This window comes from Odontesthes bonariensis, chromosome 3 (assembly GCF_027942865.1).
Source record: "Odontesthes bonariensis isolate fOdoBon6 chromosome 3, fOdoBon6.hap1, whole genome shotgun sequence".
Lineage (NCBI taxonomy): Eukaryota > Metazoa > Chordata > Actinopteri > Atheriniformes > Atherinopsidae > Odontesthes > Odontesthes bonariensis.
In genome coordinates, this window is record NC_134508.1 from 38,128,677 (window position 1) to 38,142,901 (window position 14,225).

Genomic DNA, 14,225 nt, shown 5'->3' on the forward strand with positions numbered 1-14,225 from the left:
GTCATCAATTATTCTTTTGATTCTACAATCCTCCAGAACAGTGTTACTTGTATATTCTGTCAACTCTTCTCTATCTTTACCTCCCTTCAAACGTTTCTTTTTGAGTGTGTTGCTAGCATCAAATATGACTTTAAAAATATATATATTTTCTAAATACAACAAAGTTGTGAAGAACCAGTGTTATTCTCATGAACTGGTAGCTTTGATACATTTTTTTTAATCCTAATATTACGCCCTCGTTAATCTTATTTTTTTTTAAACCGATTAACCTGACACCAATTCATTGTCATATAAAACGAGTCTAATTTGGACTAAATTAACTGCATTACCCATGAGGAGTTGCGCCTTCTTTCATCATCCAATATCGACTGCCGTTTGGTGACGTAACGTACGGCCGCCGGGAGAAGTTTGAAAATAAACGTGAAACTTTTTACACCTTAAACGTTTATTGTCAGCATCGTTTCCTTTATAATTTCGGTCAAAATTGGAGAGTTTTCTGGAAAAAGGACTAATTGAACCGCGCAGCTCAACCCAGAGGACGCGTACTCAGAGGTGAGTAACGTTGAAAACATTAAATAAACTTGCTAGCTGAAGCATTTACATGAGGCACCTGACTGTCAACATGCTGCTGCTGTGGAATTCACTCCCCACTGAGCTCTAAGGCAAGCTGTGCGAGCTAAGTTTATCGTAACTTTATCAAGAAGGAGGAGGGGAAGTACTTATGTAGATAATTTGATGGAAGCACGATGAATTTAGTCGCGTTAGCTAAGTCTGCTAACTGTTAGCTGAGCTCAGCCACAGACTAGGAAAGTGTCCCCTGGAGTGGCGGCTGATGAACCAGCTGTCCTGACTACAGGCCACCTGTTGGTGCGGATTCAGGGCATCACGGGGGTGTTTTCAACTGTCACAATCTCTGACGGCCCCTGAAACAGCCTGCGGAGATGTCTCGTCGAACCTCACTCGCACAGCAGCTGATGGTGAGTATTAGATAGCAAAAGTTAGCAACCAAGGATGTGGTAATTTCAAAGAGTTTCGTTAGAAGGAATCTCTCGTCTTACCTCAGTTTCCTACAAGTATTTTTTATTTATTTTTTCAATCAAAGTGGAAGTGTAGGAAATGCCAAAGAGGAAAAGTACATTTACTAAAGTACTGTTGTTAAAGAAAACTTGAAATACCTTTACTTGTTTGTCTCAGCTTAGCTGCTTTTTAGGGCTCCATCCCGCATATTTTGCCTTATTTATTAGACCTTCAGGGATCACAACTTTGTAGCAGGACTTTCCCACTTTTTTTTGGGTTGTTTATTCAGAAGTTTGAAAACTTAAAGCCACATGATTTATAGTGTCTTTTGACAACAGTAATGATCAAATTACCTGCCAAATAATTTCACCACAATCAGTTAACCTGCACAATGCTAGCACGGAGTGTTTTTATAAAAAAATATCTGGAAATGGTGGACAAAATGCCTGTCATTGTTTCCCGAAGCCAAACTGTGCTTTCAGGAAGGTGGAAACAGTTTAATTTAAGGGTTAATCAACTTATTAGTAGATTATTGAAACATTTACTGACTGAACTGAATTTCAATGCAGCCCCATGTTGCTTTTCACCACATACTCTTCTTCACTTCAAGTTGGTGCTATTTAACTTTTTCCTCCTCTTTATGTATCTGTTTTGTTACATAAAAGACTTGGATCTTACGTGTAAAACTTTATCAAATTCGATAAATTGTTCAATTTCAAGCAAGAGACCCCAACTGTTATGCCTTGTGACCCCTTCAGATGTCTGTGAGTGGAACAAAATTGACATTTTTTTTTAAATAAAAAGAGAGAACCATGAATACAAGTCTGTGCAGCAGCAGTTTTTATTTTAAACCCTAATTAGTCTTCGCAGACCCCCATTTGTTTATCTTGTGACCCTTTAGATGTGTCCCACCCTACGGTTGGGAACCTCTGGACTGAACAGTTGTACTTAGTTTAGGTCAATTATGTGAAGAATATTTTTATACTAGGAAGACTATATAGCAACAGATGTGCCAGTTCTATGCAAAAGATCTGAATGGTTCCACAGCTGTTGTTGGATAGCTTCATTTTTTTATAAAGCAACACATTCAGTTTCTTCACAAAAGGTTGTAGGAGGATTTATAATGATAAAAGTTGTAAAGACTTTTTAAGAAAAGTCTTTAGTTTTGTCGTTGGGCTGTTGGCAACTCTGGTTGCCAACACACATTGTAGCACAACCTGAAAAGTTGATTTTGTTCAAATTCACATAAATCACAGAAAACTCCAAATGATAATTTTCTTATGAACATCTGTAATCTAAACATAGATACTTCATTAGAAAACATGGTTCAGTTTTTTTGGTACCATAGCGTGTTTGAGTTAGGAACGTTGCCTCCGTTGCAATCTCTCAAATGGCCACAAGGGGTATACTCACCTGGTTGCATGACAGACGTGTGATTGTGAAGATGTTTGTGGGAAAATGATCGTACTTTTGTCTTGTTCGTCATCTCAGTAAGGTCTTTCCCATGTCCATGGCTATGTCCATCTCATGCGTCTATGATTGTTCCACATTTAAAGTTTGTAGTCCACTGCTTTTTAGATTGACCTGAACTGCATTTGTTTCATCATCTTACACTGCTCCTTCTGTCTTCTAGGCAGCGATGTCCTCTCCTGAAGAAGAGCCGTCGGCCAGCGTGTCTGCGCTCCTGTCGTCTGCGTTTTCAGCTGCACTGTCGGCTGCCATGGCGGTTGCCATGACTGTGGATGCCAAGGCGGATCTTGCCACTCTGCTGGACCAGTGGGAAGAAGCGCAGCGGGGGGCCCCAGACCAACTGGTGCCAATCCTGACCAAGTCAGACCCTCTCTTTTTGTTTATCTGTGCCTCTCTATGCTTGTTTAAGAGTTGACGGTGTCGCACCTCTGTGTTTGCTGCAGAATATCTGAGCTGATTGAACGGGAGACAGGAGAATATTACAAAGCAGACCCTGATCCGTTTGATGACCGTCATCCAGGTGACTATCTGTTTACACGTGTAGAAACTTTTAGTAGTTTTGTATTAACTTTGGTAAACCTCACAAGACAAAATGATTCGGCCACACAAGATTACATGAAATCAACTCAGTCCATTAAAAGTTGTGACATGTTGTAAAGTTTCTGGTTTCTGTTTAATTTTGCAGGACGGGCGGACCCAGAGTGTATGCTGGGACAGCTGCTGAAGATGCTTTTTATGAATGATGACTTCACTAATGCGGTAACAACAGATTTTTAAAATTTTTATTTAAATTTCTTTTAACAGTGCAGTGTAGTTTTGAGGTGTGTCTATTAAAGTTTGTTAGACAATTCCTTTGTCCAAATCAATTTAAATCATACAGCCTCCTACAGTTGCAAACACAGATGCAAAGCACAACAGCCACTCACAGATTAAGTTATTCATATTTATTCCTAACAGTAACACGTGATGTTTCAAGGTTTGTAACATACAAGATCAACAGTTGGTTCAAGCAGTCAGTGTGTTTGATGTGGGAGAAATGGACAGTTGAAAAGACTTGATTGTTGGCTGGGTGACGAAATCCGAGCATCTCTGACTTAAAAGCTTGTTGTGAAGAGACAAACCATGAACCAACATCAGCGTGTTGGGACATGTAATAGAATGAGCTTTAGCCACAGTTGCCACAGCGCACAACTTACAGGACTGGAAGATTTGTTAGTTTGGTGCCACATAACACAGGGAGCCTTCAAAGGTCTTTTAGAGTCCAGGGACCAGATTCATAATCTGTATAGTGTTATAACAAAAACTGTTTTTTCACATTTATAATTCTAGTGTGTATGTATGGTTCTCATTTATACTTTTCCTCCACTGTCAAATAGCACTTGTGCACAAACCTGATTTCCACTCCCATTTTCATCCATGAATGGGGTGAAGACACTCCCCAAATTAGTCATTAGCGTATAAAAACATTGTTTTGGCCGCAACAAAATAGACGTGACAATAAAGGCAACAAAGAAGCACAATTATTCAGAATGTGAATTTAAGATATTTACTAGAGAAGAAAATAAATGGTGATCTCAGTTCTCAGTATGCTGCTCTTCCATTACATGACACTTCTATCAGCTCTATTCACATTTAAGAGATGAGACTCGTGAAAGTTGCTCGACTATCTCACAGTTTTTATTTTTTATAAGTAAAGCTTCAAAATAATCAGCAATAATGTAACTGTTGAATATCTATATTTAGTTGTATGACTGAATAAAGGAAGCTGAAATTACGAGAGAGCAGCTTTCATTCATTTATGCATATGTTTTGCAGCTTTTGGACTCGTATATAATGAGCAGTAGAGAGCTGAGCCTCAACACAGCGGCATGCCGCCTCCTTCAGAACATCATGCCGGGCCTGGATGCAGCTATTGTGTTTGAAGAAAAGGTAAAACTGAATATTTATTAGAAAGTCCTTAACTCACCTGTGTTTCCAATATTTAAACATACCATAGTCTTTTGTTGAACAGCTTGGACACAATGTTTAAAAACACCAATTTGCTGCAAAGTGCATACCGATAGCTCCATATAGAGCATAAAACAAGCTGATATCATCTCACTTTTGGTCTATGACTTCAGCTGAAAAGACTTTAATTTCCACTTTGTCTGGAGTCTAGAGGTAGATTAGATAAAAAAAATTAAAAAATAAGATGAATAAGGCACATAGTGGGAAGCACGGTGTACTTACTGTAGAAACCTAGACAGAACTGCCCATTGTGCCACACAAACTGCCATACTGCTGAAGTTACACATCAGGATGTGGTTACATTAACTGGTGATACCCAGTCGAAAGTGGTTGTAGGTGCTGCTAGGTGTAGCTATTTTTGTCAATGCTGCATAATTTATGTTTCATTTAACTGTCAAGTTAGCATATTTGATTGTTAAATGGAGTGTTGTTGGAGTGAAATCTCACAAGAAATAGCCAGTCACTGTTATATTGTTGCCGAATGGAAGGAAGTCGCTCACACCATGAATTTAACTTTGTATACTTGTGCACTTAGCTTTACACATTAAATAGAATAGAATAGAATAGAAAACTACTTTATTCATCCCCCAATGGGGGAAATTCAAATTAGTGAAGTAGCTCAAAAAATTATTAATATTTACAATGATTGTATATTAACAACAATGATAATACCAATTCTAATAAAAATACTACTGACGCGTCCACAATCTCGATGAGATGGTGGTCTGGGAACTAGGTGTGCATTTTCTCGTATTTGAGGCGTGGTTTACGAATGCCTAGAGTCGTTTATTGGGCGCTACGAATGTCTATCAAATGGCGTCTGGTTCTTCCCATTCTGCTTTGCGCACGATTCATAGCCAATTGTATCACTTATACCAGATGACGACAGAAATTTGACTAGGAAGAAGAAGGAAAAAAAGTAAAATAAAAGTAAACTTGCGCTCTAAGCTACTTAAAACACTTTCTAAGGCTGCATCGAACGGTAACGTTGTGTCCGCTGCCATGTTGGATTAACACTCTACAAGCTTCGGTGTAGCGCATAGACGTCGTCATCGTCTTGCTGCACCCCCCCCCGTTCTGTGATTGGTTCCCAAACTCAGGCAAAAATAAGGGCGGTAGTTTCCAGGCTGACTTTGCAGTGAGAATGAAATCGCGCGCAAAGCAGCATGGGAATTCCCAGGCTAACTACTAACTAATAATAATAATAATAAAAATAATAAATGACTAAATAAAAAAATGTTTAAAAAAAAAAACAATCAAGACCTAACTAAACAACAGGCTTACCTTAATACTGGCATGTACAAGCAGGCATGCATTCCCTTGTGCTAAATTGGCATCATACAACAGCTATTGGCTGCCTGATTTCTTAAGAATGCCATCGACCGTAGACAGAAAATGTCTGTTCACCTCTGTCATAGATGGACGATTGGTGGCTAATTTTTCCAAAAAAGCTTGTTGCACTCGGCTCATTGGACCAAAACAATAATCTTTTGTAAGTCTGTTTTGTTTCCTCTTTGTTAACCAATGAATGAGTGGCTGTGTGTCTTGTGTGCGACAGGAAGGTCTGGTAGAGAAGTTGTTCAGCTGGGCCCGTGAAGCTGAGCGACCGTTGTGCGTTTACGCCACAGGCCTGCTGGCTAGAGCCATGAGCAACCAGGAAGTGGCGGCCAACTACAGAGAGCAGAACGCTCAACTGGTGGGTCTTTCATACATCTGCAGTTATGATAGAAGTTGGGTAGGGCACACATCAGTTAAGATTTTTTTCAACAATTCTCAATCAGTTTGAGTGCATTGATCGGCTGGATGATGAGTGCTACAGGTGGAGATTTGTGTGCAGAATAAGTGTTAAAACATCTGTCACTAAACAGCTCATGTATTTTTATTTTTTATTTTTTCTTCCATTGGAGTGCAGGTTTTAGGATTTCAATGATCTCTTTGAGAACTAATACCATTCCTGGAGTTAAATTATTCTTCAGTGACACAAGGGCGTTCTTAAAGCTGCAGTCTGCAAGATTTGTTGTTGTCATACGTAAAGTCCTACTTTTTGGCATTTTAAGAGTTTACATGATCTATCAGAACGCTTGAAGTTGAAAACGGTGACCTCCGTAGTCGCAAAATGCAAGAAATGCTTATTTTTTAACCGAAAAATAAAAAGTTATTCAACTTCCTGTCCCGCCCCTTCAAAACACATGAGAACTCGTGCACGTAGACGTGCACGCCAGATGCGCCTACACGACTCCTCATTCATCAACTCACCTGTCATTTGCGATCATGGAAGACACAGTAAGTAGACTAGCCCGTAATGAAGTTCAATAGTCCAGATAAATAAGCGTGGGGACGAGCCTACCTTGTATCGCGCGTGCACAATCGGTGATTGACAGGCAGCAGAGCCCAGCTCGTAAACCTGATTGGTTACCTTTTACCGGTCCGGTCTGCAATTTTGTAAACAAACCTGCTGGCTTTGGAGGGACCTAGCGGGACATATAGGGGACCTAGAGAACTCATTTTTTTTTTGTATTGGGGTATTTAATGTACTACTTTCAGAATCCCCGGACAGTTCCAGGCATTATGATTGAAAAAGAGTTGCAGACTGCAGCTTTAATTTAGTCAATTTTCAATAACCCCACAGGAATATTTGAGAGATTCCTATATTTTTCTTTTTTCATTCCCTGTTACTTGATATTTTTCTGTTTTTAAAAAAACCCCAAAACAAACCATTTGAAGACGTTCTGTTCTCAGCTGGATTTCCCAAATTTGCTTGTTTCTTCTGTACCAACAGGTGCCAATCATGATTAAGCGTCTCCATGAGCTGCAAACCACGGAGGCTACCAGTAATTCAAGTCCCACCCAGATCCCCCAGAATCTACCTCAAGATGCTCAGGATGAAACCGCCAAAGCCTCAAATATCGCAACAGACCACCAAAACATGACTGATGCGGGGGAAGAGGAGGAGAGAAAAGAAAGAGACGGAGACGGAGAGAGCAGCAGGTTGGTGTCAAACGCCAAAGCTCCAGCCCTGCTCTGCTCAGCCCCGAAAAATGGTGGCTGTAGCAGCGGCTCCTCCCGACTCCTTCCAGACATTATTTACCAGGCGAGCTCAGACCCTGCCACCAAGGAGATAGAAGACTGTCAGGGAGGAGGAGTAAAGAGACAGGCCGTAAGAGAGAACGGGAGGAAGGTCAAGCAGAAGCTCAACTTTACTACTTCTTCCAGCAGTAGTGAGGAGGAGGCGAAGAGAGCAGATGCAAGCGAGCAGCCGACCAATAGCTCATCCTGGTCTGAGATGAGCTCCATGGTGATTGGCTCTGACTACTGCCTTTCTCCGCTGAGCCCAGCCATGGAGCAGAGGCTCATCCTGCAGTACCTGACGCCACTCGGAGATTACCAGGAGGTGAGAGTCCTAATCCGTGAATGTGACCTCAAACAACAACAATGATTCATGCGATTGGATAAACATCCTACTTCCTCGTCTAAACCTATCGCCTTCATTTCACACGGTGTAGCTTCACCACCAAGATGGAACAAAAACATAATGATTTTGATACTGGGCTAAGATTGGGATGTGTTATTTTAGGAATGGGTGATGGCGATTGCCACTTCTTTTCAAATTTCAGCCAACCCAGATTTAATTTGCATTACTCACACAGTTCTTACTCACACGGCTCCCTCTGGAGAAACTAAAAGCTATATCTCCTCAAAACTGAATCAAAGATTGTTCAACAAAATCAGTTGAAATGGCTTCTGTCAAACCTTTTTCTAATCCTGTTCTTTAAAAACACTTTGTTTATCAAATGAAACATACCAAAGAAAATGTTTTCCCTTTTCTTTAGTTGCTTGCTGTCTTCATGAAACTAGATACCCGGTCGTTACTGATGAACTACATAGACCTCAGGAAGACCAAGAACGTCCAGCTCACCTTTGATGCCCTCCTGGTAAGATTGGACAAAATTCACCAAAACAGCACATCAATTCCGATGGTTTGGTGTTTGTATTTGTAAATTAGTGTGCATAAATCTGTTTAATGAGCCTGCGGTCCAGTTATATGATCATAGCCTGGAAGATGGTTTAACCTATACCAATTTTACAAAAAAATAGCCAGTTCAAGCGGTTTAATTTTTAAAATAAATGTGCATGCATCCTCTGAATAAGTCAGCACGGTTACATACGCGTTGAGATGAGATACAGTTACAGTCAACTCGTCCATTTAATTGGACCACCGTTCTTGTCCCTGTACGTGTACAGGAGTGGAGTTGAGCTATTAACTGAAATATGTCTGACGCTATGACCTTGTTCATTATGTAAAAAAAAAAAAGTTTAAGACATTCTGATGTTTCTAACTCTCTCTCTGATAGATCATTGAATATATAAGTTTAGCTGAATTAATTGCACAGACGCTGTCTTTAAATTACTTGAATGGTGATCTTGTAAGATGTGGTTATTAAGATTAAAATTAAGATTAGATTTATTGTCATGTAGAAATACACAAAATTTCTCCTCCGCATTTAACCCATCCAGGTTAGCACGTGCTGAACACAAACATGCTCATGCACAGGGTCACACACTCATGGAGACAGATGCCATATACTGGAGTGGTGGGCAGCCATTTACAGCGCTCGGGGAGCATGGGGTACGGTGCCTTGCTCAAGGGCACCTCGGCTGTCTTTGACTGGCGAGAGTGGGAATCAAACCGCCAGCCTTGCGGTTATTGGACGACCCACTCTAACCACTGAACCCCAGGATTTAATTTGGGCACAGGGACAGTCTGGGAATACTTTAAAGCGACTATGAGTTGGCACGTAGTGTTAATGTTCATTTTGAAGCACATTTGATGGTGAATACTTGGAGACAAATAGGATAAAAGTTTATGACTTTGAGGCTTAATATTTGTTTGGTCATGAAATAATTTTCAGAATGACTAGCAGCACACTGATAAGAAGACGTAATTCTAGCCAATAACATCATAGTAACACGATGACCAGCCAAATGTTGTGCTGTTATTCAGGCATCCAGCCCATCCCCACAGAAAAAAAGGTGTCTGTGTGTGAAAGATAATGTGAGCCTTTGCGGGTGGGGTTCTGTTAAGCTCCTTAAAGGTTAAATTAACCAGCTCGTCTAGAACTCATTCAAACTATTCATCTCTTTGCATTTTTTTTTCAATTTGACATGTAAATAAATTGTTTGATGATTCATCTAATTCAGCTAATATAATTCAGCTAATATAGATTTATATGCAATAAAATCTATTATTAGATTTAATTTGCATGGTTAATCATTACATAGTTAATTGATGGAATATCTTACTAGGAGTTATGATTGAATATGGCTGGGAAGCGATGACAAAAACACAATGCTTTTTATAAAATCATGAATGAAAAAGATGTGAAATTTCTGTTGCCATTCTATTTAAGTACTGTATTTCATTTGATCAATAGTACTGGATTCTGGTAAGACAAATGGCAACATGACAGATATCTTTCTACAAAGTGTACCTTAAACACACCACGAAGTCCCTCCTTGTTAGTGACGTTTACACTGACAGTTTGCACTTTTCAAAGTGATGTATATTCACAATCTGAGCTTTGGAGTTCATGTGTATGTGGCGATCACTAAATGGTTCCTTCATTATTTTGGCTGTATTTACATGTAAAATGACTCGAAAGTTAATGCACAGGCACAGCTCAAAGCCAAGGTCAGGTCAGCCTGCAGTGGCTCTACAGAGGTGATGGAAGAAAAGTGGGATTTGTCCTATTCTGATGAAAAAGTTGACCTGTGAAACTGTCTTTGGACAACTAAGACTGCATGAGAACAGTTTCTTTTGAGGGATGTCCAGATGTTTAGGGTGTCAAAAACTCTGACATGTGAAGTGGTATGTAATGTATGTTCATGTGTGTTGTATATTAGTTATTTAAATCGTAAAGTGATGTTAATCTTCATGCTAAGAGCACATTTACAGTGGAACCGGAGCAGCTTTCCATAACAAACTATATAATATTATTTTCTAAATTACTTCAAGCAGCTTTGCTTTGTTTTAAAATGTTATGTTATGTCAGTGTGTCATGCACCGGTGTCATTAGAGTAGTATGCTACCCAGGCACAGGTAAATAGATACACATATTGCATCTTTTCTGGTACTTGTTCACAGTCACTGTCAGAAAAAAAGTAATTTACATGAATCGCCTGCGCAATTGCAAATGAACTGATTTGTTTCTCTAAAAGGATCGATGATATTAATGTAATGAATGAAACATTTGACCTGTTAATCCATCTCTTTTATTCAGTATCTAGCCTCACTGCTCCTTCACAAGAAGTTTGCTGCAGAGTTCATTACCCATGGAGGAGTGCAGGAACTTCTGGAGATCCCAAGGCCTTCTATGGCAGCAACAGGAGTTTCCCTCTGCCTCTACTACCTGGCCTACAACCAAGACGCAATGGAGAGGGTAAAGTTGATATGCACACAAACATATGTATGTACACAGGCAAATTTAGGCAGATTTTAAGGTTTTAAAAATGTTTAAAGGTGAACTGTTAAGCTTTCAGGAATTTCAGGTTTATTTGATTGATTAATTTCATTGAATATTAAGACTTTGTAGCAGTTTATGATAAAGCAGTGGAGTACTTGCATCACCCTTGGTGCAGTGAAACCCATCAGCACAAACTTGAGTTCAGAAGTGTACTGTCTCATTCCGTGTTTCTGCTGTGTGTGCGCTTACAGGTGTGCATGCTCCCAGACGGTGTGCTGTCAGACATGGTGTCCTATGCCCTGTGGTTGTTGGAGTCGTCCCATGCTTCAGGCGTCTGCCATGCCACCATGTTTTTCTCCATTTCATTTTCATTCAGAGCGGTGTTGCAGCTCTTTGATGAACAGGATGGCCTGCGCAGACTAGTCAATCTGGTTAGTGGTGGTCATACGTCTTCTGTTGCTTTAATACAGCTGATACAGCTTTAATACACCTGATATCCTGAAGTTTTTGTGGAGGCAATTAAGAATTGTTTGGGAGAAACAGGTTATGCCTAGAGCATGGCGTAGGGCAGGAGTCATTCTTCTTCCAAAGGAGAAAGAGTCCTCGGACCTGATGAGTTGATGATCAGTTCCGGATGATCTCTCTCCTAAATGTAGAGGGGAAGATTTTCTTTAGTTTAGTTGCACAGAGATTAGCTAGTTATTTAGAAAAGAATAGCTTAATAGATACTACTGTGCAGAAGGAAGGAATACCAGGTTTCGCAGGGTGTTTAGAGCACACTAGCATGATTTGGCATCAGATTCAGACAGTCAAGATTGAGAATTAAGACTTGCATGTTATATTTCTGGATCTAGCAAATGCATTTGGTTCAGTGCCACATAGCCTTATTTGGAAAGCGTTTGAGTATTTTAGAGTGCCCGTAGTAGTTGTTAACTTAGTGGGAGCATATTTTCAGGATATTAGACTGTGCCTCAGTACAGCAGGTTTCACAACAGGTTGGCAGAGGCTAGAAATAGGCATTATGGCAGGGTGTACGATCTCCCCATTAGCATTTACAATGGCCATGGAGATAATTATTAGAGCTTCCAAGTGGGTTGTAGGTGGAGAGAGACGTCAAGATGGCATGCGCCTTACACCAATTAGAGCATACATGGATGATATGACGTCGGTGACTACAACAGTGCCATGTATGAAGAGAATACTTGAGAGACTTAACAAAAATCTAAAGTGGGCTGGTATGAAAATCAAACCTACTAAGTCTAGAAGTATCTCAATAAGTAGAGGGAAATTAAGTGATAGAAAGTTTGTAATAGATGAAGAAAACATTCCAATAATTTGGGAAAAAGCAGTAAAGAGTTTAGGCAGGTGGTACCAGGCAGACAGGAATGATGGAGAGTGCAGTGCAGTTTCGGAAAGATGTTGCTGAGGGACTGGATAGAATAGATAAATCAGAGCTTCCAGGAAAGTTGAAGCTGTGGTGTCTGCAGTTTGGATTGTTTCCTAGGTTGATGTGGCCACTGTCTGTGTATGAGATTCCATTATATGTTGCAGAAAAAAATGGAAAAATTAGTTAGTTTTTATATTAGGAAGTGGCTAGGTGTTCCTAGATGCTTAAGTACTGTGGCACTGTATGGGAAAGGCATACTCCAGCTCCCAGTATCTAGTCTAGTAGAGGAGTTTAAATGTTCTAAAGTTAGGACAGAGCTCCTGTTAGCTGGGAGTAAAGATGTGGTAGTTAGTAAGGTGGTTCCAAACCCAACCAAGGGGAGCAAGTGGAATCCAAGAACGGCACCTCAGGAGGCAGAAGCAACTCTTAGAAATGCAGAGATTGTGGGCAATGTGCAAATAGGCCGGGGAGGCTTGGGGCTTGGCCCAGGCAAACCAGTGTGGAGTAGAGTAGGTCCCAAGGAGAAGAGAAAGCTAGTTGATGAGCAGGTTTGTAGACAGGAGGAAATGTTAAGGGGTGCAAAGGCAGTGACTCAGGCTAAGCAGGGACGGTGGTTGAATTGGGAAGGTGTAGAGAAGAAAAAGCTTAGTTGGAAAGAGCTGTGGAGTATGGAGGAAACGAGTATTAGATTTTTGATAGTGGCAACATATGATGTGTTGCCAACTCCCCAGAACCTAAAACTCTGGGTAAATGGAGACCCTTTATGTTTGTTATGTTCAGGTACTGCAACTTTAAGGCATATTTTGTCAGGTTGTAAGGTTAGTCCGTCACAAGGCCGGTATACATGGCGACATGACCAAGTATTAAGAAGCTTAGCTGCAAGTATTGAAGATAAACGAAGGCAGGTAAACTTAGGAGGGTCTAAGGTGAAGAGGGTGGCAATTCAGTTTGTTCGGGGGGGGGGGGTTAAAAAGACAATAAGGAGGCAAGGCAGCTTGGAGGATGCTTGTGATTGGGAGATGCAGGTAGATTTGGGAAATAAGCTTGTTGTTCCCCAGGAAATAGCCTCTACAAATCTAAGGCCTGATATAGTCTTGTGGTCTAGGAGTAGAATAAGTCTATAGCCCCTTTCACACTGAGGAATAACGCGCGTTTAATCCGCGAATTTAGCGTGTCCGCTGTTGCGTTCACACTGACGACCTGGGCTGCCGTGTCAACTCGACTCGCCTTTCGACCCGCGTCGGACCCTAGTCTTTTTGACGAGTTTGAAAGCAATTGACGCGGGTCGGACCTGGGCGTGGCGTGACGTGAGGAGTTTAAAAGACAGAATGGACAGCTGATCAGAACAACAGCGACAGGTGAGGACAAGTTTCACAAGAAGAAATTTCAGGATATTTAAGTGGAGGGTGTGGCCCATGTGAGCCTTTTGAAACCAGGCGGACATTTTAGGTGAGTTGGCTTGTATGGCTTTGTTTTTTCTGGCATTTTTAGTGATTGTAGGACTGTTTAGGTGAGCTAGTCTGCTGAATCTGCTAGTGTGTCTTGTCCTGCCTCCACTTCTGGCACCCTCTATACTTTCATTACTCCCTACCCAAACCAGGGTTTGAATCCCATTCCTACTTATCTTTACCTCTTCTATTTCTACCCCCTACCCGAATCAGGGTTTGTATCCCCACCCCGCTGTGACTGGTGTGCAGTTGGTGAGAGGCTGGGGTAGCTTGTGGTTGAAAAAAAATTTTTTTTAAAAAAAAGATGGTGGTTGTGGTGTGAGGAGCAGTGATGGCTGACATTAGAGGAGTGACTCTGGGACGCCGGTGATCATTGTCTAGCCTCCTGGAGGTGTCGAAACACTGATGACAGGAAGTTCCCACCTGATGACCCCA

The 14,225-nt window shown here is 40.9% G+C and overlaps 1 protein-coding gene across 2 annotated transcripts in view; it reads left to right on the plus strand.

Moving 5' to 3' along the window:
- The first annotated feature begins 383 nt into the window (after positions 1-383).
- The window catches only part of LOC142377540 (DDB1- and CUL4-associated factor 1-like), a 38,442-nt gene continuing 24,600 nt past the window's right edge, over positions 384-14,225 (plus strand). The window contains exons 1-11 of one of the 2 annotated variants that reach the window (XM_075461757.1): positions 384-552; positions 857-977; positions 2,651-2,847; positions 2,931-3,007; positions 3,173-3,246; positions 4,303-4,416; positions 6,053-6,190; positions 7,274-7,885; positions 8,325-8,426; positions 10,773-10,931; positions 11,207-11,386. In XM_075461757.1, coding sequence (XP_075317872.1) covers positions 942-977; positions 2,651-2,847; positions 2,931-3,007; positions 3,173-3,246; positions 4,303-4,416; positions 6,053-6,190; positions 7,274-7,885; positions 8,325-8,426; positions 10,773-10,931; positions 11,207-11,386 — 1,689 coding nt within the window. In that variant the 5' untranslated portion in view covers positions 384-552; positions 857-941. The remainder of the gene's footprint in view (positions 553-856; positions 978-2,650; positions 2,848-2,930; positions 3,008-3,172; positions 3,247-4,302; positions 4,417-6,052; positions 6,191-7,273; positions 7,886-8,324; positions 8,427-10,772; positions 10,932-11,206; positions 11,387-14,225) is intronic. The other variant, XM_075461758.1, reaches the window with a different exon arrangement.